Source organism: Rutilus rutilus, assembly GCF_951802725.1.
Source record: "Rutilus rutilus genome assembly, chromosome: 10".
Lineage (NCBI taxonomy): Eukaryota > Metazoa > Chordata > Actinopteri > Cypriniformes > Leuciscidae > Rutilus > Rutilus rutilus.
In genome coordinates this window covers 27,692,585-27,720,267 of record NC_140215.1, presented here as the reverse complement: position 1 = coordinate 27,720,267, position 27,683 = coordinate 27,692,585, and the positions used below count along the sequence as shown (strand labels likewise).

Sequence of the window (27,683 nt, the reverse complement as noted above, 5' to 3'; positions counted from 1 at the left end):
GTCCGTTCTAATTGGAATCCCTACTCTCCTATCTTTAATAATGATGGTTTGCTAATTGGTAAGCGCCCAATAAAGATTGGCCAATGTCGACAGTGGTTCGACAAAGGAATTCACTCCTTGGGTGATTTAATGGGTGATAAAGGCCTTCACTCCTTTGAAGAACTTTCCATTCAATTTAACCTTCAGAGCTCTACCTTTTTTTTTTACTTACAGTTGAGGGCAGCCATGAAGGCTTATGGGGTTCCTTGGTTGGCTCCTCTTAAAGATCACCCTTTACTTAAAGTGTTACGTGAGACTCGGGGAACAAGAGGTTTGGTTTCTAAATTATATAATTTTTTTTCTGGAAAAAATGCATCCTCCTCTGACAATAGACTCTTCATGGCGAGCAGATATTCCGGACCTTTCCCCCAGTTTGAATTGGGACAGTGTTTGGGTGATGGTAATGCATGCCTCAAGGAACCCGGATCATCAACAAATCCATTTTAATTTTATTCATAGGACTTATATGACTCCACGTAAACTCTATAGTATGAAGCTTAAACCTGATCCTAATTGCACGCTGTGCCATACAGGGGAAATTGGTACTTTTTTTCACATGATCTGGAAATGCCCTGGGGTTGCTTACTTTTGGAATATGGTTAAAGAAAGTTTGTCCACTTTATTGAATGTTTCGGCCCCTTTGTCCCCATCTGTTTTTATTTTAGATGATCTTTCTGATATCCAACTTAACAAAACTCAGAAACGAGTGTTTTTAGCTGGTTTGACAGCCGCTAAGAAAATAGTAGCAACGAGATGGAAACCTCCACATTCTCTTAATAAGCAGTATTGGGTTCTCACATTTATAGATGTGGTGTATCTCGAATTGTCCACTGCACGCATTCATGGCGCAAGAGAGGACAGCATTAGACTCTGGGCCCAAACATTGGAAAAACTCGAGGATTTACTGAGTTGAATTAATACCCCCCCCTCCCTCTCTCTCTCTCTCTCTTCTCTCTCTCTTCTCTCTCTCTCTTTCTCTCTCTCTCTCTCTCTTCTCTCTCTCTCTTTCTCTCTTTCTCTTTCTCTCTCTCTCTCTGGTTTTATGGTCATTTTATTTTATTTTTATTGTTCTTGTTCATCTGGTTAATTTATTTTTTCCTTATTATTAATCATATATTCCAACTGTCGTAGATTTCTTTCAGCTCTATACTACTGTGTTTTTTTTTTTTTTTTATGGATATTTTCTAACAATTCTAATAATCTGTAGTACTTATATATATTTGTGTATATTTTGAAGTATTTTCTGTATGTTTGTTTATTATTTATTATTTCTGTATTTTTGTTATCCCACTGATATAGTGCCCTATATATATTTATTTTTAATTTTTATTATCTTAATTATTGATTTATTGATTTTTATTTATTATTATTTGTATTTTTTTGTTTGTTTTTTTCATACTGGGGTAATTACTGATTGTTTGTCTTCGTCATTATATGTCATGTTTAAACAATGTTAAAACAATAAAAATTTGATAACAAAAAAAAAAAAGAAGTCTTTAAAATAATACTACAGACCTTAAATGATAGAAGTGATGTTTTTGACAAGTTTATTTTAGGACCAGTAACTTCTCTGTATAATCTTAGTCTCCACCAGGATACAGGGCCAATGGCTCCGGCTACAGACGGATGATTTAGCGCCCTCTATTGGCCAGCCGCCCCTGGTCTAATTTGTCTCCTCTCCATCTCCTCCTCGATTTGAGACCTCTGAAGATCCTAGACTGCTACTGATGATTGCACGGGCTGCTTGCAGATGTCTTCTCTGGCTCTGGCGAACTAAAAGAAAATGAGCAAAGTTTGCATTTTTAAAGTGGGTTTCAACTAGTGGGCCGCAACCAGAGATTGGCTCTTATGTCTGTTCTGATAGAGTGGTAAGACAGAAAACATCTAGTTTACATTTATAATTTATATTCGGCTGAAATATTGTAAGGATATGTTACAGAAATTAGTATTAACCTATATTTATGCTAATATATATTTTACTATATTATATTAGTACTATTATAGGGTTAAATATAACAGGCATGATGATTTGGCACAAATTCATCTGTCACTTGGGAAAAGCAGCCAAATTAGGCCGATGCTAAAGGTTGTGTAACATTCCCTTATCCTCAAACCATGAACAAAGGTTAAAGAAAATATGAAAATATGACTAAATTAAATGTGGGTTCACTTGTAACAAAAGCACGGTTTATACCACAAAGTATTTTTTGTGAGGAATTACTGGTTGTAGAAATTAATAGTTTAATTATTTAAACAGTTTATAGATATTTAATCATTATTATTACACTTACTATTATTTTAGAATTATTCATCTAAATTCATAAAATTTTGATTTTAAGGACATTTTGTTTACTTTTGTACAATAAACCTTTTTGTACTGTGTTGGGTCGCCACTTGATGTCCAACGGGTTCTAAAGCAAATACCACTGTTAGATCAGTATGTCAAATAGTGATAACATCTCGAAATATTTATGTCATGTGGTTTCAAGTACAAGTCAGCCTAATAATAGAGTGGGTGTGCCACTTCTGTGTTGTATTATAACAGCACCATTCAACAATAAAAAAAAAAAAAAAATCACAATTAATTAGAACACTTTCATGTTCCTTTCTGATAATTTATGTAGCTTTTTTGTTGGTTATGGAGGCTGACAGTCATGGTCACAACCCACTTTTACTGGCAAATTAAAAACTAACCATGGTAAATTGCAAGGATAATTAATTGAATATTTAACACAGGCCACATGGCATGACTGTGATACACACACATACTGATAACGTCAAATTCACAGGTCACTAAAAAGTCAAGCTTAACAAATACTGGTCAGGTGGCAATTTATGCATGAAAAAGATCTGCATGAGGCTTTTCAAATCTTTTTAAGACATTCATGTAGTGCACTACACTTAGCAGTATTAATGCCAAAAAACTGATTAATTTTATTATTCATATTATAAAAAAAAGTTATAAGTGTGATGCTAAGATGTTTTCAGGTAGAAATGACACCGCTTTAAAGTCCTCGTAATAAGATTGAAACATACAGTATAGCATGACTTGAATTTTGGTACATTCTGTTCCTTAAATCCTTTTAATGCTTTCTTTAAATGGCATGAGGGGGAGAAGATAATGACATTGAGGACTAATTTGGCTTGGCCTGTAATAGTTTGGCATTTTACTGATTATCTGCCTGATTGAATAACCCACCTCTTTCTCTGACATCTTCCTTCTGCACCTCAGGAATGAGGAATCTGTGGACGAGATTTGCCACAATCTCCTCTGACTGCTGACTGCTCCTCCTGCACGTATACACAGACCAAGAAAGACACAACACAGGCCGATTAGAGCTGATTCATTTGGTTTGTGACAAAGAAAATGCTCTAAAACAATCAATGCTGGCAGTCTCGCCGAAGGAAACACAACAATGGTCTCTGTAACTTGGTTATTCAATGTGTATTAGTTTATTTATATGACTGCAAATACACAGTATCTGATTCTAGTGATTTCCCACAGCTGTGCTGTCACATCTGACATCCATAATTTATTATTTATTGAGGGAAGGAATATGTGGACATAGATGTTTTTCATACATTACATATTTCTTAGGCTGTAACTGTGTTTCTCTGCATTTTGCCTTGAAGTATAAGAGAGTTTTTGAATAGGCTGAACACAATGGGTGGAAGTCACTCTGCTGAGTCTGACAAATCTAAGCATGGCGTTGTATATTTTATTTTCAGGACTTTCTGAAAGCAGAAGTGAGTCATTTGTACACCTTACATGCATTATTTTATCAAGGTCTCTATTTCATAGCTTCCGCTAGCTAAACACTTAAAGAGTATGAATGAAGAGATTGTGGTTAAAGTAATAGTAAAATAACTAAAAAAAATTGCGTCTATTCTCAAGTGATTCATCCTTGGCAGCTCACCAGTGATCTTGAATCTAATAAAACCTCTGGCGTATTCAAGCGTCAGTGACAAACATGTCTTGAATGTCAGAATCTTGTCAATATACTGAATTCTAAAGGTGCATTTATTTATTTTATTCCTTTTCTTTAGTGCAGTGAAGTGTTTTGTTTTGACATTTTGAAAGATTTTTACCGCGCTGAAAAGACCAGCATGATTATAAGAGTTTGTGGTTCATTGTCATCAATAAGCAATGGATGTCATAGCATTCGAGACTAGAAACGTACGTCTCCTCCATGGCATAGCTGATGTTGTCCAGCTCCTCAGCCTTACGGTGTATTTCCCTTCTGGCCTGGGCATCAGCTGTCTGGTTAGCAGCAGAGCCCAGGATTACATCTTCCAGGTACATATTTATGGTGTCCTGGTGCACCTTGACCACCTGATAACAAAAGATATACAGATATGCTAATTGATGTTAGAAACATGCTAACATTGTTAATGCTAGACACACGTGCTAAATCATGTTAGAAAAAGCAAACAATAATGCTAAATCATGTTAGCGAGATGTTAAAACATGCTTGCAATATGTTAAATCATGCTAGCAACAAATGGTAAAACACGGTAGCAATGTGTTAATTCAAAGTAGAAACATGCTTGCAATGCTAAAACATGTTAGCAGTTTGCTAATTCATGCTAGAATCTAAATTGATATATTTCTATCTATCTAAGAATCATTATCACTTTTCTTTAATTTGGCTAGCTGTAGTTTTCATGTTGAAATAGAATATTATGTGACTATTGTGCTTTGAGACATTTTGAATAGCCGTGCATGAACTGCGCAGTGTCATCTCTCATCACACGAGCAGGAGTGCCGACAGAGAAAGTCCTTTTCTGATTTTATAGTTGTTTAAACGTTGCATGTTGAAGTGTTTTAATTAGATATACAGTATATTTATATATATTTTTAAATCCTTATTTGAGATATTTTAGATATCTTTTTCTGACTGAAGATTGAAGGTTTTGCCTTCTTGACAAACTATTTTATTCCTGTGATGCAAAGCTGAATTTTCAGCACCATTACTCCAATCTTGTCACATGATCCTTCTTCAGAAATTGTTCTAATATGTTGATTTGTTGCTCAAGAAACATTTCCTATTATTATCAATGTTGAAAACAGTTGTGTTGCTTAATTTAAATTTTTTTGGTGCCAACGATGATACAGTTTCTTTTTAAGGTATATTTGACGAATAGAGAGTTCAAAAGAACAGCATTTACTTGAAACAGAAGATTTTGTAACATTAACAAAAAAATGTACATTCACTTTTGATCAATTTAATGTGTCCTTGCTGCATTAAAATATTAATTTCTTTCAAAAACCCAAACCCATACTTTTGAACGGTAGAGTATGTTCAAGGGATTTTGTCGGGTAGAAATAAGAGCACATTTATTGTCCACTGACACTGATGTTCTAGTGACCTGTTTAAATATCTCATCCTCCTCTCTGCGTCTCCTTTCCTCTATCTGCCGCCTTCCACTCTCCTCAGCCTCACGAATACGCCGGTCTCTCTCAGCCAATAGCGTATAGGCGTGGATTCGCCTTTCCTCCTGCAGCCGGACCAACTCTTTAGACAAAAAGTCCAGCATGTCCACGATCACTCCCCCAGACAGGCCAGCAACACAGGACTCAATCTGAGACACCTGAGAGAAAGACAGAATCTAATCAGTTTCATAATTGAGTTACTATAGCTTATTATAGTCAATTCTTGCATCATTGTTTTGTTCACAGTGATTGTTTCTTTTAGACCGTGAAACTAATTATTTAAAGGCTCCAACATATTATTTTTTTATATTTTTTTTTTTCCTGAGATTACACTGTTTACATATATATATATATATATTAAAATAGTCTTAAATGTAAGCACCATTCCTTATATTCACATGAAATGTATGCTATGCTGCACTTTTTCACGAGTTATCGATCAATTTATTATAAAATATTCTCCACAAATGGTTAAGATCAGACTGTAATGATCAGAGACTTTGTTAAAAATAGCTTACAGTAGTTTTAATAATTTTCACTGATGGGGTGGAGGGAGAAATTTTTAGCTCTGAAAATTAAATACAAATATATGAATATTGTTTTCATAGCAGGAAAATCTGAAACTTCATGACATGACCCATGAGAAGCCATGAAAGCCTGAAAAGATCAGTGGTATATGTTAAAGCAGATGTGATGTTGTGAATGTCTCAAAAGCCATATTGTGATTGTACTGAGATAAATATGTAGTTTTATCTGTCAAAGTTCTCATGGTATAGGTGCTTATTATCATCTAAAGCATTTATATCTCCGGTCTTACTCTGTCAGACTGGATGTCTCTCTGACTCTGCAAGGCGAGTGTGACCTGTTTTTCCGCCTCCTTCTTGTCCCGTTCCTCCTTCTGCAGTGCGTGCGTGGTACGCAGTTCTTGGATCAGTTCCAATCGTTTCTCCTTTGCCTCGAACATCTGACACGCAACAGACGTCATTATCCATTCACATCAACAACTACACAAGACATCCGTTAAAAAACACGCTCCCCTACTGAGCCTTACCTGTTTCTGGGTGGATCTTCCTCTGAGCACTTTCTGCAGAAAGATGACGGCCAGTTCCTTTTCCTCATCTCCCTGTTATAGATATTGATGTCCCAGAATGATAAATGAGACATACACACAGAATGACATAATAAATGATACAAAGACCCAGTTCAAAAGTTTGGGTCCAGTAAGATTTTATTTTTTAATGATTTTGAAAGAAGTCTCTTATGCTCACCAATGCTGCATTTATTATTTATTTATTAAATGATACAGTAAAAACTGCAATATTATGAAATATTATTACATTTTAAATTAGTTGATTTATATTTAATATATTAAAATGTAATTTAAGCCTGTGATGGTAAATCTTCAGCATCATTACTCCAGTCTTCAGTGTCACATGATCTTTCATAAATCGTTCTCATATGCTGATTTGCTGCTTAATAAACTTTTCAAAAGAATAGCATTTATTTAAAATAGAAATCTTTTTTTAACATTAGAAATTTATTTACTGTCACTTATGATCAATTTGACAACATGTGTCGTTGCTGAAAAAAAGTATTGATTTCCTTAAAAAAAAAAAATCATATACCAGAAACTTTTGAACGGTATAGTATCTTCAGGTCACTTTAGTTCTATTAAGACCTTTGACCACATTGTGAAAAAAACGTACACTTTAGAACACTTTTTTTTTAAGAGTACTTATTACAGAAACAATATACTTTAAAAGAATTTCTGAAACTGAATGTAATGTTTTGTGGAACTTGTATGTTAATTGCAATTGCATGATGATATATTATAGTTCAAATTTATATTAAATGCAATTAGTAGAACTTTAGAGTGCTTTTGACACTAAAGTAGGACTTAAGTAAATCTTTATATGTAATTTCATAATTCTACTGTCTTTGAAATATGGTAAAAAACTTTTTAAAAAACGGTTAAAGTGTATTGCCGAATGTACTGACAAGCATTATGGTAAACTAAAATGCTTTATGCTTAATGCTTTAATCATCAATTTAGTAATTTCTATTTAACCTTGTATTTCATGTATTTAAATATGTTTATACCATGGTCTGGGTGAATACTCGATTCTGATTGGCTGCAGGGTGTCCATTAAAAAGTGATAGAGGACACCTAGTAAAGGAGTTCTGGTGAAACTGACTGTTTACCATTTGAAATTAATAAAGAAATGAGCTGGCTACATCAGCTGTGAGTAACCATAGCAACAGGCAGTCAAAGTATCCATTAACAATTTATTGTATCAAAACAAAACTGAAGGGTTCTACGAGCTGAGCGGACTATAAATATCTCCGAAACCAAGTTATTGTTTGTAAAAACTTTAGATTTTGATTGTAAACCTAATTAAAATATAAACTAATGTTTTAAAAATGTGTTATTTGGCAAGTGACCATGGTATAAGCGGGTTAATGCCCTTCTAGGTGTCCATTGGAAGTATTAATGGACTTCGGTGGAGGCAACCGTCCGACGCGCTCGCCGTCATCCATTAATACCTGACAATGGACACCTCGTCGGGCATTAACCCTTACTTGTAATAACACATTAATGTATATTTATTTAAACTGTTTAATCTTAAAATATGTCAGTGCCATTGTTTTGTTTCAAAATGCACACCAGTAATGTTTTTTAGAACCTGTTTATAAAAGCTGCCCAAATAACTGTCTATAAATCTATAAATCTGTCTATAAATAACTGTCCAAACTGAACTAAGGCATAATCCTGGTTTAATCTTAGCCATGTCTGTGGAACCAGGCCGGCTGCATAAACTTCTAAGACTAATCTTACAAGTCAGTCATCAATCTTTTTTCTTTAAGTCTGCTCATGACTTTTGTAAGTCAGGTCCATAAAATCTTAGATTGGTCTAATTTGATACCCAAAAGTAAGACAGATTACCCCTAACTAACTTCTAGTTGGTCATACTACAGTCTTAACATAATGGCTGTGTTTATGCAACTGGCCCCTGGCCATAAAAATGTAAATGTAATATCAAATAACACACTACAGTTAAAATTCTAATCAAGTACTTTAGTATGTGCTTTAGAATGTTAGTCAACAAATCTAAATAACTGCACTTCTTTAAAGCACAACAAAAGATTATTAAAACATCATAAAATACACTAGAGTAAAACTTTTAATTTGACATTATCATGAAAACCATGAATTTGTTTTAGGAACACTTAAGTATGATTATTTCTTCGAAAATGTAAGTGAGTTTAGAGAATCACATAGATGTGCTTATACCTAAAGCTATCCAAACCGCCCGTATTCAGACATGTTTTGACTTGCAAACTGCACGTCAGAAGGAAGACCTGAATTGTCTAGACTCTAGAGCATGAACATGGGCTGTACCTCAGGGGGCTCATCCACCACAGGGGTTAGGGGTCGTGGAGCAGGTTTTTCCTTCTTAAAGAGGAACCGCAGAGGCTTCTTTTCCACCTTGCTGACCTTTTTCTCTCTCAGAGCCTAGTGGGAAAGGAGAGCTCAGGGTGATATCTGCCACTTCATTTTCTCTTCCCACAGTGTGAGTAAGTGTGAAAAGCACCCAGCATCATTACCTGATGAGTCTTCATGAGCTCTAGATCTCTGCGGTCTGAGCGTGTGATGAAGCCTTTAGTCACTTTAGGTCTTGGCACTTTAATTTGAGGCTCGAGGACAGATGGAGAAAGACCTGCCTCCAGTTCTAACAGACCTAAGAAACACAGAGATGATACTGCAGGTCTTTATCCCTTATTTTAAACGAGATGAAAGAATTTTTCAGAAAAAGAAGTCAGTGGTGTGCCTGGCAGTGTGCTGTGTGTGAAAAGATCCAACCCCTAAGTCTCTATAACATTTTGATCTGGAGAGATTTTTTTTTTTTAACCCTTTTTTCATCCACCAGGTGAACACTGTTAGCCTAGAAATCATTGTAATTGCTTAGAAAAGTCATAGCACATCTTTCCTCAATGAGACACATGATTTGATTTGGAAGAAGAACATTTTTAATTAAAAAAAGAAAAAGAAAGAAAGAAAGTGATTTGAAAGAATAAATGAATTAATTAAAGAAAAGAGAAATACTTTTTTGAAAGAAGATTTTTTAATTTAAAAAGAAAGAAAGTATATGTGCGTGTATATGTGAAGAAATTGATAAAACATAATTAACAAGAAACGTTAGTGTGTCCTGAAGAGTGGAAATCAACCGAGCTGATGTGAAAGCAGAAGCAGACCTTGATACGTGCTGAGAAAGGGACTCTTCACCACATAGCGGTTGGAATTTTGCTCGGGGATCTGGCCAAACCGAGACAGAGGAGCGTATGTCTGAGACCCATAATCAGAATAATCCTTTATAATATCACGTCTCTCCAGCTTTCCCTCCACATTCTTGCGCTTTGCAAGAAGCTTCCGCATTGCTGTGAGAAACAGAAAGACGTTAGTTCAAATTATGTCAGTTTTTAAATGCTTATTTTTATAAATGAGGGTAATCTGATTTAAACACATACAGTAATCTGATTTAAACCCCCAAATGCCCTGACAGCTCTCAATACATGCTATGCTTTATTTAGTTTTAAATAAGTGATTTTGGGAATGATGACTTTTTATCATGACTCATAAAAACCAACAGAATAAAAGTCTAGTGCTAGTACAGTTTTCCCCATTCAATATGACTATACAACAACAACAATAATTATTTTGTTATTTTGTTAATAATATGTTATTATTATTATTATTTACAGAATATTTTATTATTTAAATTATATTGAAGGAGTTACACCGCACTCACGATCACCAAGGTGCCAGACAAACAAGACTGAAGATCTCAAAAAATAAATAAACTGTCTGCACACTTAAATCCTTTAAGCAAATTGAATCACCAAGCTTTCGGTCAAAAGACCATCCTCAGGGCATGGTCACGAACGCTGCCTCGTGTGTCTGGGCATTAAACACGCTGAGGCAGCATTTGTGGATGAGTCATGTACCCATTGTATGCTAAGGGATACACGCGTATCCCGCCAGTGGAACGGGCTGTTGCCATGCAACTGTGCCCTAACTCCACTTGGCGCGGAGAACCGTGTCTTCCTTCCCGGTCCTGTAAGTGCTCGTCGGATCTAACCGGCAAGGCTTAACCGAGCGCGGCCTCTTGCGTCTGCCCCTGCTCCCGCGCCGCCGCAGCAGCCTCCATCTAAACGGTGCCGTAAAGCCAGTCGCAGGCGGGCCGCCCCACCCGTCCAGGACCCCGCTAAGAAGGGCGGCAAAGCCAGGAACAAGGGTCCCTAGGACGGGCGACCCAGAGATGGCAGGGACTGCTCTCCAGGAGACAATGACCGCATCGCTCCATCCCCCGGAAGAGGGCCGGGTGGAAAATCCTTGTTTTCCTTTTGTTTTTGTTCCGCCGCTGGCCTCAAAACCAGCGGTACCCAAATTTTCAATAAAAGAGCAGTTTCTTCCGTCTCTGGGTCCGAAGAGGGCCTGGAGAGCAGTGGGGGGAGAGAATCCTCACCACTCTCATCCGCCTCTTCTATCGCCAGCAGGCAGCAGTGTGCAGTTCGAGAACGCAACCAAGTTGCACCTCCGGCCTCGTGGAACCAGGTAAGTGTTGCACAGCACACTCAGACTCCGCTACGGGCCGCCTCCCAGAGAGAGCCTCCCGAGCCGAGCCCCTGTGTTCCACCTCGCTGCCCCACTCTGGGAACGCCTACGGTCCCTTTGGTCCCGCTTGTACGATCTCTGCGAGCCTGGCTAGCGCTCCCCAGTCCGTCTCGCTGGCTCATTCGGACCATCAGGCTCGGCTATGCGATTCAGTTCGCCCGGCGTCCCCCCAAGTTTCGAGCCATCCACTCCACTTCAGTGAGAGCAGCCGATGCCCATGTCTTGCGCACGGAGATCGCAGTCCTACTGGCGAAGGACGTGATAGAGCCGGTCCCTCCAGCCGATATGAGGTCAGGGCACTACAGTCCCTACTTCATTGTACCCAAGAAAGGTGGTGGGTTACGACTGATCTTGGACCTGCAAGTTTTGAATCGGAGCCTTCACAAGCTACCGTTCAAAATGCTCACACAGAAACGCATTTTCGAATGCATCCGTCCCCAAGATAGGTTTGCAGCGATCGACCTGAAGGACACGTACTTTCGTGTCTCGATTCTTCCTGGACACAGGCCGTTTCTGCGCTTTGCATTCGAGGGTCGAGCATATCAGTACAAGGTCCTGCCCTTCGGGCTGGCCCTGTCTCCCCGTGTCTTCACGAAAGTCACAGAGGGGGCCCTTGTTCCCATGAGAGAACAGGGTGTTCGCATTCTCAACTATCTCGATGACTGGCTTATACTAGCACACTCTCGAGATCAGTTATGCTCACACAGGGACCTCATGCTCAGGCACCTCAGCCAGCTGGGCCTTCAGGTCAACTGGGAAAAGAGCAAACTCGCCCCCGTGCAGAGGATCTCTTTTCTCTGTATGGAGTTGGATTCGGTCGCACAGACAGCGCGCCTCACAGAGCAACGCATTGGCACATCAACTGCCTCGAGTTGCTAGCAGTACGTCTCACTCTGAGCCGCCTAAAGAGGCCGCTACAGGGCAGAGATGTGCTGGTCCGTGGACAACACTGCGACCGTTGCGTACATCAACCGTCAAGGTGGTCTACGCTCCCGTCAAATGTCGCAACTCGCCCGCCATCTCCTCCTTTGGAGTCAGAAGCATCTGAGGTCGCTTCGAGCCATGTATGTCCCCGGTGTGCTCAACCGTGTGGCCGACGAGCTATCACGAGCTGTGCTCCCGGGAGAATGGCGACTCCACCCCCAGGCGGTTCAGCTGTTCTGGAGAGAGTTCGGAGAGGCTCAGGTAGACCTGTTTGCCTCCTCAGAGACCTACCACTGCCAGTTGTTTTACTCCCTGACCGAGGGAACACTCAGCACGGATGCACTGGCACACAGCTGGCCCCGGGGCCTCCGCAAATATGCATTTCCCCCAGTGAGCCTACTTGCACAGACCCTGTGCAAAGTCAGGGAGGATGGCTTCCCTTCTGGTGGCTCCCTATTGGCCCACCCGGACTTGGTTCCAAGAACTCATGCTTCTTGTGACAGTCCCTCCCTGGCCCATTTCTCTGAGGAAGGATCTTCTGACTCAGAGACGGGGCACCCTTTGGCACCCGCGTCCGGACCTCTGGAAACTCCATGCCTGGGCCCTGGAAGGGAATGCGGAGGTTCTAGGTGACTTACCCCCAGAGGTACTTAACACCATCACTTCTGCGCGAGCGGCGTCGCCGAGACGTGCGTACGCCTTGAAGTGGAACCTGTTCGTGTTCCGCAGAAGATGTTCGATAGGGTCAGTGCTTTCCTTCTTGCAGCAAGGGTTGGAGCAAAGGCTGTCTCCCTCCACCCTTAAAGTACATGCTGCTGCTATTTCAGCATATCATGACCACATAGATGGCAAAACAGTGGGAAAGCACGACCTGGTCGTCAGGTTCCTTAGGGGGGCGAGACGAATAAATCCTCCTCGTCCCCCTTCCATACCCTCTTGGGACCTTTCCCTGGTGCTTCGAGCACTTCAGGATGCTCCCTTTGAGCCTTTGCAGTCAGCAGATTTAAAGCTTCTCTCCTTGAAGACTTTGCTACTGATTGCACTGGCCTCGATCATGAGGGTAGGGGACCTGCAAGCATTTTCGGTCGACGAATCGTGCCTAGAGTTCGGGCCTCGGCCTGGCTATGTGCCCAAGGTTCCTACCACTCCCTTTAGAGATCAGGTAGTGAACCTGCAAGCGCTGCCCCCGGAAGAGGCAGACCCAGCCCTGGCTTTGCTCTGTCCCAGACAGAACTCAAAGTGTCAGGACCTCAGACCAGCTCTTTGTCTGTTACGGAGGCCAGCAGAAGGGAAAGGCTGTCTCCAAGCAGAGGATGGCCCACTGGATAGTGGATGCCATCGCCTTGGCTTACCAAGCTCAAGGCGTGCCCTGCCCGCTCAGGTTGCATGCACACTCCATGAGAGGCGTTGCATCCTCATGGGCGCTGGCACGTGGCTCCTCGCTAACAGATATCTGTAGAGCTGTGGGCTCGGCGACACCTAACACGTTCGCTAGATACTATAGCCTACGTGTAGAGCCCGTGTCCTCACCCTAAACGGGTAGAAGCACTGAGAGTACAGGCTCTGTTGGCTTGCTGCATCCTACTGTGCATCCTTATTGCTCCAGAGTCAAAACCTGTTGAGTCCTCCAACACCCTTGGCACGGACATGGCGGAGCGTCCAGTGCCAGGCCTTTATCCGCTGAATCCTTGAGAACCGTGTCTAGGATGGGTCACACATGGTTGATCCTACGGGGATCCCATGTGTGTATTCTCCACGGTTGCTCCTAAACGGAAGCCTGTGTCTTTCCCTTGGGCTAAGTCACCCTCTATTCATATGCAGTACAACCCTTTGGTTAGTCCATATGTCTATTCCCACATAACTCTCCTTAAGAATGTGGCTCCCGCAGCGTTCCCCTCCCTCAGATCGGGCACGCTTTCCCAGTGTTATCCAATAATCTCACTGTATGGGTTATCACGGAACAACAGTGATGGATACTCTCGGTGTAAGGCCTCTCCTATCGTCCTTCCAGGCAAGAAGGTGTGGAGGCTTACACAGGGCGCTGGATGGGGTGCAGCAGCTGTGGCGCTTTGGTAGGGATTCCTATTCGTCCGTCACCAGACGACGTACGTCGTAGTGACCGGATGATAGGGAACGTCTCAGTTACATATGGTAACCCTCGTTCCCTGAGGGAGGGAACGGAGATGTACGTCCCGTCGCCACATCTGCTGCTAACCGCCGGGGCGACCAGCTTTTCAGGCTTGGCTCTTCAGCAAAAAACTGAAGTGCAATCGCACCAGCTGCTCGTTAAATACCTGCGCTGCGAGGCTGCACAGCTGATGCAAATGATTGCACGCCAATGTGTATTGGCTTGTTTTACAGTAGTTTCACTCAAAAGTAGATTGGCCTCTCTAGCGAGATTCCTATTCGTCCGTCACCAGACGACGTACGTCTCCGTTCCCTCCCTCAGGGAACGAGGGTTACCATATGTAACCGAGACGTTCTATAGTGATTTGTGCGCCAATCATGCACAATCATATTAACCGCGCTTCAGTCATATTGTGCAGACAATTGATCCGTTTAGTTTGTAAGGCTCTGAAAGTACGATGTATACTAGTATTGGTAGGTTTAGGATTAGTTGTGGTGGAGGGGTTAGGGGGTGGTGTTATTATTACGCAGTACAGGTGCATACCGGCCCACTTCAAGCAGTGTTAAGAGGTACATCAATTTTTGGTCAAAATCTTGTACTGACAATGCAAGAGTTAAGAGACAATTTAAGTTCTGGACTCAGAGGTGCCAATTCATGTGTGAAAATTACTCTTCATGCTCCCTCTAACATTCTTTCAGTTTGAGCCTGATGAATCTTGACATTGTCATCCTGGAATATGGCCATGATGTGTCTTCCTACGTGGTTGTTTAAGAAATGAAAAGCTACACACTCCATCAATTAGGGTTAGAAGACCTGTTGCCAAACATTTAACATGCTAGAAACATAATAATCACTGCAATAATGATCCAGTCATAAACTCTTAAGTATTTGCCTATTTAAATCCAAACTGCAACGGGCAGTGTATATTACTAATGCAATAATACTATTGCACATTCATAATAATAATAATTCGCATTTTATTTAACAGAACAACAGTCAAATTACAATAAAAATATCTATGGCTGTCTTCTTTGCTTTGAAACATTAAACTACAGAGCTTATATTTGGGCGGAAAACTGCTGGGAGACCTTAAAGTTTATCTTTTGTTGACAACATATTTATAAATTCTCGTTACAAATTTGGGAATTGCATTTTTCAATGCACGCCTGAGACTGAAAACACTGGATCATGAGCTGCTTGCGTATAAATTAACAAAATGCCACACTCATTCTAAAACACACAGCGCGTCAGACCATATATTTACATTATAAAATACATGCATTAAATATTAGAAAAATTCCATCCCTGTAATATATAGTGTATGGTCTCAAAGCAAACACACATGGTCTAAAAGCAACAAAACTTCAATTCTGATTTCATGAGGACTGACGTAAAAAATGGGCCCTTTTTAAGTACTTCATTATGATGATTATTTATCTAACTGTGGCCTCACATATGATGTAGTCTTTGCGTATCTTCTTAATCCGCTCATCCTTCTCTTGCTGGAGCTTGGAAAAGCTCACTTCCAGTCGCTCCATCTTGACCTCCTCCTGCTTCTCCTCCCTCTGACGCAAGAGCTGCACCAGAAGGGTCTGTCGTGCCTCCTGCAGCCTAATAAAGCACAAGTAAAACAAAAGTCAGCATGTGTTTGTGCATTGCAGAAGTACAGATAGAATTTCATTATACTGTTGTTAAATTAATTTGTTTATCCCCAAAAAATGCATATGGTACCCTTCTGCATAATACAAGAGGAGATATTTTGAAAGATGTTTCAGGGAAAAAAGATGCTTTCCAACAGGTGTTTTACCATTCGTTGTAAAACTATGGACCTATTTTTCCAAACGCCTCACACCCGTACATTCTTCCGTTGAGAGCTTGAATAATAGACACTCCTACATAAATAATACAAACAATCCCACTTCCGGCGGAGTAATACCGTACCTCACAGCACATCCAATACAAGTCAATGGAGTTGGACAAAAACTAAGATAAAACCTGTTGGAAAGCATCTTTTGCAGTGATTTTTGTGTGAGCATATCAGTGAACACCCCTGACCACTCGGTGAGTTTCACGTCTTTGTAAACAAAAGTTTAAAAAGAAACCTAAAATTCTCGGGCCAGCAGCATGTGTCCAAATTTTAATCTTAACCGTTCTATTTCATCAGAAACGATCTGTAAACAGGGCTTTAAAGGAGAACTCCGGTCAATTTTAACATTGAGCTCATTTTTTTGTACATTTGGAGTGCTGTCAATACAGAGAACAACGACAAAAATTGGTGTTGCCTACACCGAGTTATTCTATTTTTAAAATTTGCACCCTGTTGACTTCAATGGGGCAAGTTTTAAACCTGCTTTTAGCCTCTTAACATCCTTGATGTGTCATTACAAGTGCACAGAAAATGTGAGTGATTACTTCAGAGTGAACACGAGTGAATCTGACTGCAGTAGATGTGAAAGATATGTATAAAAATGATGTTATTTAAGCCAGCGCAAATACCTGTGTTTACATCCTGTTACAAGTCCAAAGTAGTCGATTGCCGAGTTCACGCGCATAGGTTTAGTTACCTATGATCACGCGCGTGAACTCGGATGACACATCAAGGATGTTAAGAGGCTAAAAGCAGGTTTAAAACTTGCCCCAATGAAGTCAACAGGGTGCAAATTTTAAAAATAGAATAATTATTCTATTCGGTGTTGTAGGCAACACCGATTTTTGTCGTTGTTCCCTGTATTGACAGCACTCCAAATGTACAAAAAAATGAGCTCAATGTTAAAATTGACCGGAGTTCTCCGTTAAGTGTAAAATACCGAACTTGTCCTTTAAGTTGTCATTTTGGACATTGACAAACCCAGTCCACTGTTATTATATGGAAGAGAGTGGTCAGGATATTCTTCAAAAGATTCACATTTACTTAAACATTTTTTTGGCAAACTTCAGGTTAACATTTTTTTGTTACTTCAGGTAGTGCTCACTTTTCAATCTCCTCTTCTCTGAAGGCCCACTCTTTCCTCTCCATCTCCTCCATCATCCTTCTTCTTTTGTCAAGCTGAGAGAGGTCGTCCAGCGGGGGCAGAGTTGCCTCCCATGCTCTCTTCATTCTCGCCCTCTCGATCATCTCCACTTCCGCCAGCCCTGCAGGCAGCCCACAGCCTGGAAAACAACCAGTGATAAGGCCATTCACACCAAGAACATTAACTACTGTATAAATATAACTTATATTTTCTTCCCTATTGTGACATATATCCAAGTGAAACGGCTTCTCGAACAAGAACTTTCTTTATCGGGAATTAATTGGATCATTGGATGGTTGTGGTTTACTATTGCTGTGATGTCATGTGACTGACAGGTTGTCCAGCCCTCACGCCGAGAAAAACATCATCAGAGAAGAGAAGTTATTTTGATTAAAGGTTAGGGAACATGAATTAAAAAAAAAATTAAATTCCTTTAAAAAGCATGTCCATTTTGATTTCAAGGTGACTTTAAATGCTCAAGCTCTTTAAACTTGGGTGGATTCTGATTGGCTGTTAATGTTTTTATTGTTCATCAGCTGGAAAAATGTTCTGAAAGTGATTCCAATGATATTGCAATTGACCCTTCGCTAAGCCCCGCCCTCCTTAGTTACTGTTGCTACGCCTGTCAAGCTTTTGCGCCTGGCACGTCTATTACAGTATGTATGCACCGGTTTCAGACATTCCCAAGGAGATAATTAGTCATTTTTGGCGAACAGGTGAAAATCTGAGAGAGCAAGACAAAAGGGACTGCAGTATGCATTCGAGGGATATATCCACGACATAATATGCAAACGATTAGAGAATAATTTCATCAAAATTGAAGCTAAAGCCTATAACGTTAGGTCCCAGCGCAAGCAGCAGCGCCTCATACGCTGACCATTCAAATGGGAAACACACAAATTGAGGAACAGCTATGTGCATGCACAGCAGGGTGAGTGAAATTAGAAAATCTAATATTTATAAATCAAACAGCTTATCCATAAGTATTGTGGAATAAACACAAGACATTAGCCTGACCACTTTGCAATGATAGTTCATTCTCCCGCTTATATTTTTAGTGCGCCAGGCTACAGCTCACACGTCGTGGGTCACATAAGTGACTAACGTTACTGTTATGAACTGATTAAGTTTGCATACCAACCTTTTCCTTGGAGATCTCCGGCAAGCCCCCTGATGTTCCCTCCTTTTACTAACTACCTTTTACTTATACTAGAACTAACACCGGGAGAGTCGCGATCGGATTGGGCAACTAGTTTAGCCGTCGATTAACAAAATGCTGAAATATATTTTTAAGTAACGTTAAGTTATGTCAGTGAGCCTCCGTCTTGCCTTTAATCACACTGCTTGATCCACGAGCTGGACAATAACTTTATTCTACAGCTATAAAGCCAAAACACTTTACTTTTAATTTCCTATTATCAATGTAAAGCTGCTTTGAAACAATCTACATAGTTAAGAACGCTATATAAATAAAGATGACGCCCGGCATTTCTCCCCTTGGGTTTTAGGTTTCGGGAAGAGAACAAAATCCATCACCCCGTCCAAACTTTTACGATACCGGGTATCAGATTTGCACAATCCATACGCACAACGCATGGGCATATTTCCCTCGCTCGAAAGCTTGCCAGACCTCCCGCGCCTAGTTACGGTTGCTAAGCCACGATTGGCCAGTGGCGGTTTTCGGGCGTGGCTTAGCGAAGGGTCAATTCTGTTTTGTTATCATTATAGTTGTGGTGTGGACTTCCCTATTCTCATAGAATTAGAACAATTATTAAAACTTTACAGTTATCGTTATAGTAACAGTTATAGTTTTTGGTATGAACGGATCTCATTGTCAACTATATTATATTAATGTGGTTTACCCCATGTGAGTGTGGCCAGTGTGAGCAGCTCAGGGGAGGCTGTCCCAGGACGAACCACATGGTCTGGAGTGTAGGGGTCTGTCTGTGTCTCACTCTCCCGATAGTCAGTCTGAACTCCCACGCTCCGGTGGAACGGAGTGGGGGGCTGTTTATCATCTCCATTAGGAGCAGAAAGGAGGTCAGATCTGTGAGAAAATTAGACAGACTCATAGAAAGATATAATAAAGTCAAGTATTTGATCATATAGACTAGAATAACTTTATTGACAGATCAAGGCTGAAGTGACAAGCACCTCATGACTTACTTTGACAAAGCAAATACAACATCAGAAGGAATCTGTTGAGCAAAAGGAATAAGAGGACTGAGAGAAAGACAATGGGAGAAAAAAGGGAGAAGGACAGGGAAAGATTATTTCATTATTTTTGTTTATTATACGCTTTAACTGTTCAAATAATTCTAGCTAAATCAAAATGTTTAGTTGGTGTCACCCACACTAATTTTTCTGCATGTGTGTCTTACCGTTTGAAAAACTTCCAGCGGTCCACTCCTGTCACATCATCAGGGTTCTGACTATGCATATGAACCCCAGACAGAACCCTTACACAGACACAGAAATATAAAGATTAATAAATATGCAATTACAGCATACACATGCCGTTAAAAGTTTGGTGTCAGTAATATATATATATATATATATATATATATATATATAATATAATAATATATAATATATATAATTTTTTAAAGAAATGAAAGGGAACCTATAATGCCCTTTTTCAAAGTCTTGATTTTGTTTTTGGGTCTTCTAGAATAGGTTTGCATGCTTGATTTTGAAAAACAAAAAGATTAATTTTCACATATTTTTCATTGTTGTAGCTCCTCTCTTCCCAGTCTGTCAGTAATGCTCTTTTTAGTTCCTGTCTCTATGAAGAACCTCCTACCAGTGCAATGTGCTCTGATTGGTCAGCTGGACCAGTGTGTTGTAATTGGTCAACCGCTTCGAGTGTGTTTTGGAAAAGTCACGCCCCCAACCATAACAGTGAGTTTAAACACATAACGCAACTCAACCAGCTAAACTCACTTATTCTTTTGTTGTAGTAGAGCAAGATAACAGATTCAAATATCCTAAATATAATCCACAAACAATGAAGAAGCAATACTGTATCCCAAATAAATAAATAAATAAACAAACAAACAAACAAACAGCCAAATCATTTGGTGGAGAATTTGTGAGGGAAATGTGCTTAAAAATGCAAAATGTCACAATGCAAAAAGAGTGGTAATGAAACCAGGCTTAGTTTTCTTCAGTCAAAATTCATTCACTAATTTTTTGTCCTTCACCCATCTATTATAGTATTTGTAAAGTAGGCAACTATTGTCTTCATATGGTGTTCAGGTGTATTTTACCCTGTCAGTCGCTGCAGGGCCTGCCTCCTCTGCTCAGCGATGCCCCGCCAACGCCGGTCAATAAATGCAGGCACAGGGTCAGTGGATTCAAGACGTAAGGTGTAAGGGGGGTGGTGTTCAAGGTTACTAAACATGCTGTTAAACTCTGGAACCTTCCGCTAATAGAAACAAAACACAATTGTTTGTACACTTAAAGGGGTCATATAATGGTACATGCACTTTTACAAGTTGATTGCACTGAAATGTCTGTTGGCAGTGCCTGTACACAACCATCCTATCATGATAAAAATCCATCCAGTGGTTTTGTTTTAATCTCCTTATATGTTTGACCCTCTCTGAAATCAAGCCGTTCGATATTATGACGTCACAATATCCAACGCCCCTCCCGCAATTGTTGAGTGACAGCCGTGTTTCAACACAAGACCCGCCCTGAGCAAGCTGTGACAGCCGTCGTCATAGTAGTCCGCCTTTGTTGATATGCTGGAGTAGAATGGCGTCTAAGCGATTGTGGTGTTTATTGGGTGTAATAACGAACACAGCAGTCATTCTGATGTTCCTAAATCCGATCCGATGAAGACGCAGTGGCTGAGTTTGTTTTCGAAGGGAATTCCCCACGAATCATGATCAACGTCAATGCTTTCATGTTTGCGCGAATCATTTCACCAGGCTGCTTTATAAACGAGGGTCAGTACGTTATAAAGCTGGTTTTACTAAGAAGCTGCTCCTGAAAAAAAGGATCTGTACCAACTATTCGTGTTCCTGACGCACCTCCAGAAGAAGTGAGTGAGTGTAACATTTTATTAATCTTTATATTAATAAAATGTTACACTCACTCACTTCTTCTGGAGGTGCGTCAGGAACATTTTATTAATCTTTATATTAATCTTTGCAAATCGCTTGCTGCACGCTTCACGATGAATGCGGCTATTTTTACACTCAGGGTACATTACAGCATGTTTTCTATGTACGACGATCTCAATATAATTCATAATCCCATGTTTATAATAAAAAACGCGTTATGGATATGGTGTTATTGTTTTTGAAACGGTGTGAGCACAGAACAGAGGGCGTGGTGAGCAAGCTCATTATCATTTAAAGAACCAGGCACTGAAACGGCGTGATGAAAACAGAGCTGTTTTTGACCAGGTAAAATGAGTTAAAATTAATTAAAGTATATTACAAACTTTTAATTTAGACCCTAAAGAATCATATTAGCTTGTACAAAAATGGCATTATATGACCCCTTTAAAATGACACAAGGTCATATCATGTATTTTTTGTCACACTTATAATGTTTGTTACATTTTTTGCACAACACCAGACATAATTTAGTGTTTTATGACCATTGTACACTGTTTCTCCAACTCTTAGAATGAAACAAGCTGTCAAAAAGTAGTAGAAGTACAGTACAATATGTTTCTCCAGTTTACTTTAATTAAATGTACTTTTTTTTATAGGAAGGACGCTTAGATCTGAAAGTTACAGAATGCTTTTATCAAACCTTGAATGTTCAAGGGTGAGCGGGGCACAGCCTAACACCTTCCTGTGGCTCCCGCTCCTCCCACCCGGGCCGCACCCGCAGGAAGGCGCCCCAGCCCGTATCAGCCCCACAGCCTGCCAAACGCCAGGCAAAGTGGCGCTCCTGCTACGGGCAGCTCAGAGATGGGTTGCAGTTCTTCACAGGAGGTGATTGCAGGGCCACTCCTTCCCCCGTTGGAGGGTCGGGGGAGAATATTTTGTTCTCCCTTAAAGAAAGAACTGACATTCCCATCTCTGAACCCCCAGAGGATGGCAGTATGCGACGCTCCGCCTCGCCACTCTCGTCCCCCTCTGTCGCAAGACTCCTGTCAGAGAAGGTCGCCGCGGAATGCTCGTCCTTCCCTGGCCTCCTCTGTCGCTGCCCCATCGTGGGTACGTTTGTGGTTCACATGACCCCACTGGTTCAGTTTTTGGGAGCCTGGCTAGAGCTTTCTAATCTGTCCCGCTGGCTCACGAGAACCATCAGGATTCGGCTATGCGATTCAGTTCGTACGGTCTCTTCCCCGCTTCCGGGGAGTCTGCTATACCATGGCTGTCATGCGTACGGAGTTTGCCACCTTACTGGCAAAGGGTGCGATCGATACCACCCCTGCAGCCGAAATGAAGTCTGGCTTCTACAGCCCCTACTTCATTGTACCCAAGAAGAGTGGTGGGTTACGGCCAATCCTGGACCTACGCATCTTAAACTGAACCCTTTACAGGCTTCCATTCAAGATGTTGACAGCCAGTCAGTTGGATTGGTTTGCAGCGATTGACGTGAAGGCCACGTACTTCCATGTCTCCATTCTTCCTCGACACAGACCGTTTCTATGGTTTGTTTTCGAGGGGCAGGCATACCAGTACACGGTACTTCCATTCGGGCTAGCCCTGTCTCCTCGAGTCTTCACGAAAGTCGTCGAGGCAGCCCTTGTGCCACTTCAGCAACACAGAGTTTGAATCCTGAACTATCTTGACGACTGGCTGATTCTAGCTCACTCTCAAGAGCAGGTTTGCGAACACAGGGACCTTATGCTCCAGCACCTCGCACGTCTGGGCCTTCAGGTCAACTGGGAAAAGAGCAAACTCTCACCCGTGCAGAGAATATCTTTACTCGGTATGGAAATCGACTCAGTCGCCAGTCGCTTATGAATGCGCGTGCGCAGTCACTGCTGAATTGCCTGAGTCAATTCGAGGCCAAGAATATGGTTCCACTAAAGTTATTTCAGAGGCTCCTGGGGCATATGGTATCCGCAGCGGCAGCCATCCTGCTCGGACTGCTTCATATGAGACCACTTCAGCACTGGTTTTGCTATCGAGTCCCGAGATGGGTATGGCAAGAGGGCACGCGGCAGGTTTGAGTACCCTACCACCTTAGGTGGTGGCTACCGTCACTTCTGCTAGGTCCTTGTCCACGAGACACGTCTATGCTCTGAAGTGGAACCTCTTCGTCACCTGGTGTTCTTCTCGTCCTACAACAAATGCTAACACTATCCTTGTAGCTGTGAATTGCGTCATATAGTTTCATAAAAAAATTTATAATAATCCTTCTAAAAAATAATTGTGCTAAATTCTATTGAATGTGCACTTTAGTGCACTTATATATCATATTTGAATTAGGCTGCAAGTGCACATTCAATAGAATGATGATTTAAAAATCATGTTTCTTAAAAAGTAATTTTAATACGTACGCTGTAATAATGACAAATTAAAAGTTTTACTTTACTTTTTATGTGTTGACACATGTACAACCTGATTATAGTTTTAACTATATGGTGTTTTTTAATAAATACAAGATATAATTCAAGTTTCAAAAGATTGGCACTGAAGTATATTTTAGTTTACCGTGAATGTCTGTCAGTACATTCGACAGCACATTTAATTTAAAAAAACAATAGAAATAATTATGAAATTAGCCTACATGCAGGGATGGGCAGTATTTCAGATACATGTGTAAGAATTGAGAAATTACAAAATGCCGGACAGTCTGTTTCGGGGGTGACCAGACCCTGAGAGGACAAAAGGACCTCTCTGGAGATTACCATTTGAACTGGCTCTCGTGCACCATCGAGACGAAAGTCTCACCTCCGAATCAACTTCATCTCTTTCCCTCTCCCCTCACCCCCTCTCTCTCATGCTCAGATGATCACCTGAATTCACCCAAGAAAATGTATAGTTTAATGTGAATGATTATCATAGAGTGTTTTCATGTTTGGTATCATTTAAAATGTCACAGTGCGACTGGTACAAATGTACACATATGCGACCAAATTTTGTAAGTGTGCGACTAACATTTTTCCTAGGTCGCACCGGTGCACCTAACGTCCTCGCATCCGCTGCCTCTGCACGAACGTTTGTTGGCGTTTGTTCTCCTTTGACGGAACTCACACTCTTCTCTCACGCGATGCCACAGCTCGCACGTACACGACAGCCCTGCTTAATGAGTGACGACGGAGGAAGGACTGAATTAAACATTCAAACGTAGCCTGGTTACACGGTCTGTTATATTAGTCTGATTTTATTTTAAATTTCGGCTTCCAAAGATTATAAAAAATAATATATTGAGGTAAAACCATTAAAAACTATCTACTCGCAACTTCTTCCCTTCGCAGCATTAGGCCTACGCTGTCATTTCTCCCTAAAACTCAGAATCAGAATCAGCACGATCGGTGATTGTTGTAAATGCAGTCTAGCTACTGTTGCTAAATTGCGGGACGCGTTTAATAATTGAAAGAGCTATTAAAAACACAAAAATCTGCGCAAGAGATGTTGTTCGCATGGCGGCGCACGCTCCGAAACAGTCCGAGACAAGCAAATTATACTTTCGGTTTCATGTGCAGATTGTGCGCGTCTAAACGATCAATTGTACACAAAAGCGTGTCAAAATTACCGGCTTTGAGATTCACTAAAAACAGTTTATGTCTTAAATGGACGTAGTTATGGAAATAGTTGGGAGAATATGGTGCATCAGTAGCCTATTAGATCTGCACCCGGTCTTAAAGTCCCTGTAAAGGCAATTCTACAAAAAAATTCTAAACACATTATAAGTGCTAGAAATGTATTGCTAAAACATGTTACCAAGACTGAGAACTGTGAAGTACTAAATTGTGGAGTTAGACCGTTTAACAGTTTTTCACCCTTGCTGTGAGCCGGATTTTTTGGGCGGGGCTAAAACGGGGGCTCGATGACGCACTGCGACCCCCTGAGCTTGATTGGGCCCCTACTTGATGACGCACGGAGTCACTAAGCCTATCGCTCAATCGCGAGTTACTATCAGACAGCCTACAGTTTGCTAGCTACTATGCCCACGGCTCTGGCTATGCCTTCGTCATGTAAATGCGTATTCCCTGGATGCAATCACTTAGAAAACAGATCGGTGTCCTTATTTAAATTTCCGAAAAATGATCATATCAAGAAGAGGTGGATTTATCTTGTGAAGAGCTAACGCGTTACCTTGATGGAGAGCTGATGATCACCACCACACCCGCCTCTGTAGAGATCAGGATAGTTTACTTTCGTTGGAGACAACTGGAATTCACTGATAATCCGCTGTTACTGGTGAATGGGGCCGAACCGACTATCTCCCGCTGTCCGCTTCGGCCTTCATCCTCCCGTCGCGTTTATAGTCATATTTCCCGCGAGTGGGCGTGGTTTCAGCGCAGCCAGCGGACACGCCCCCAGCGTTTGAGAGCTGAGACTACTGCTCATTTTTTCGAGATTTTGATAGCTTATTTTATTTACTTGGCGGCTTTTTTAATCATTGAAATTGGGCTGGGTGTCTAATAACACATTTTTCGGTGGTATGACAAACTCAGAACACATACTTAATTTTGACTTTACAGGGACTTTAAAGGGGCCGCAGTCTAATAAACATGCTGACGATTGCGCCATTACTGCAAATCAAACAACAAGAGAAAAATCACTCACAGCTCTCGAAAGAATAACTTCAGCTTTGATAAGCATTAATCTATTTATGATAAATTTTACAGTGTTATTTTACATTTTATTACTTTATTAGATTTCTTTTTAGACCATGCCTGAACAGTAGTAGGCCTTCCTGAAATTAAAGCACTGTGTAGGCCTATATAAAGTGTATCTTTGTTTAATTGTTTATCTTTTGTTTATCTATTGTTTATCTTTGTTTATTATATATAAAACAAAAAGAACCATAAGAATACAGTTAAAGTACTGTATCGATAAGCAGTATCGGTAAGAGTAGGAATACCGTTAATAATTGTGCTTCAAAAAATAAATAAAAGTTTTTACCTACACCTTCTTGTTTAAATTCATTTACATAATATATATGAATGTGTATAGAGCGTGATAAAAAGGTGACCTTAAAATTGTGGCGTTAAAGGTGATACATCCGAGGAAAAATTTGGGTGCACCCAAATTTTGTGCTGGTGCACCTAAATAAAAAAGTTAGGCGCACCAGTGCAACCAAGGCAAAAAGTTAGTCTGGAGCCCTGTTTGTATTTAAATACATTTAAAATGAGTATTTTTGTATTTTCAAAATACATAAAATACTTTTTGCCAGTCAACCTCTTTATCTGGGTACTGTTTTTGTGCATCAACTAGTTCAGACATTCACTAGCTCAGCATTGGGTCAGAAATTATTATTTTTTTTTTTTTATAACGTGAGAATGTCAAGAGCAGTTCTACTTGTTAATTAAAGTTAAAATAGTGCTTAGTCACTTCAGTTAACATGAAAGAATAAAAGAGCACAGACAAGTGGGAAAATAGCGTAAGCCAATCAGTCTTGACCGGTTGTTGATTTTTATCAACTAGCTTGTCAAATGTGTTTAAAGCATTACTGCATGTTAGGGCTAGTTGATATGTAAGGGATAATGTAGAGCGAGGCGGTTGTTGTAGCGAATACATATAGTATTTTTTAATAGTGTTCACCACAAGTAATAGACTACATTGTAACCAGAAATAAGTAGCCTATATAAATGGCGGCTGCTGTTTTGCATAAGTTTAAGAAAGAAAGAAAGAAAGAAAGAAAGAAAGAAAGAAAGAAAGAAAGAAAGAAAGAAAGAAAGAAAGAAAGAAAGAAAGAAAGAAAGAAAGAGGTGTGGTTAGGAATGAAAAGTCAGTAGGCCATGTAGTTTCTTCATTCACTATACTTGCACTGGATGGCCAATTTTGTGTATTTTCAAATTACAAAATACTGTATTTGTATTTAAATAATCATTTTTTCACAGTATTTTGTATTTTTATTTAAATACATTTTTCAAACAGTATTTTGTATTTGTATTTAAATACATTTTTCAAACAGTATTTTGGATTTGTATTTAAATACATTTTTTTTTCACACAGTATTTGGGATTTGTATTTTAAATACATTTCCATGTACGTTATTTATGCCCATCTCTACATGTAAGTTAGTTCAAATACAAATGCATCAAGTTCGCCCTTTTCTTTTAGGTAAAAAAATGTGTTTTCGCCAAATCCCACGTCAGCCAGAGTTAACCAAACATGAACTTCAGTTGCAGTGGAAGATAACTTAAACAAGACTTTGCGAAGCGTGTGTTTCTCCGGTCTCCAGTGTTTTCTACTGCAGCACAAAATCAAACGTGGCTGCAGTGCAAGGATGAGTAAGTTATTATCACACCGCCTTACCACTCGATCCAGTGAAGCCTGAGCACGGAAGTTTTCCCTGGCGTGATCCACATCAGCTGACAATGTA

At 40.4% G+C, this 27,683-nt stretch overlaps 1 protein-coding gene across 1 annotated transcript; it reads right to left on the bottom strand.

The window, feature by feature from the left end:
* Positions 1-1,025: 1,025 nt before the first annotated feature.
* LOC311298599 (cilia- and flagella-associated protein 91-like) lies at positions 1,026-27,683 on the bottom strand. Its single transcript, XM_084421673.1, has 16 exons — positions 27,617-27,683; positions 20,480-20,637; positions 19,592-19,669; positions 19,377-19,433; positions 19,073-19,257; positions 17,172-17,349; positions 15,653-15,810; positions 9,728-9,910; positions 9,080-9,213; positions 8,874-8,987; positions 6,525-6,596; positions 6,291-6,437; positions 5,410-5,631; positions 4,221-4,372; positions 3,239-3,330; positions 1,026-1,812 (listed from the first exon to the last, which is right to left on the bottom strand). Exons 2-16 carry the CDS (start codon positions 20,611-20,613, stop codon positions 1,703-1,705), a joined length of 2,016 nt encoding a protein of 671 aa, XP_084277799.1. The 5' UTR covers positions 20,614-20,637; positions 27,617-27,683; the 3' UTR covers positions 1,026-1,702.

What these genes read in the sequence shown, in the direction of transcription:
- LOC311298599 (XM_084421673.1), bottom strand. Translation starts at nt 20,613, where the DNA reads ATGTTTAGTAACCTTGAACACCACCCCCCTTACACCTTACGTCTTGAA. An exon ending in AGAGAAGAGGAGATTGAAAA is followed by an intron (nt 15,811 to 17,171) that starts GTGAGCACTACC and finishes GTGCTTTATTAG; the next exon opens with GCTGCAGGAGGCACGACAGA. An exon ending in GAGACATCCAGTCTGACAGA is followed by an intron (nt 5,632 to 6,290) that starts GTAAGACCGGAG and finishes TCTTTCTCTCAG; the next exon opens with GTGTCTCAGATTGAGTCCTG.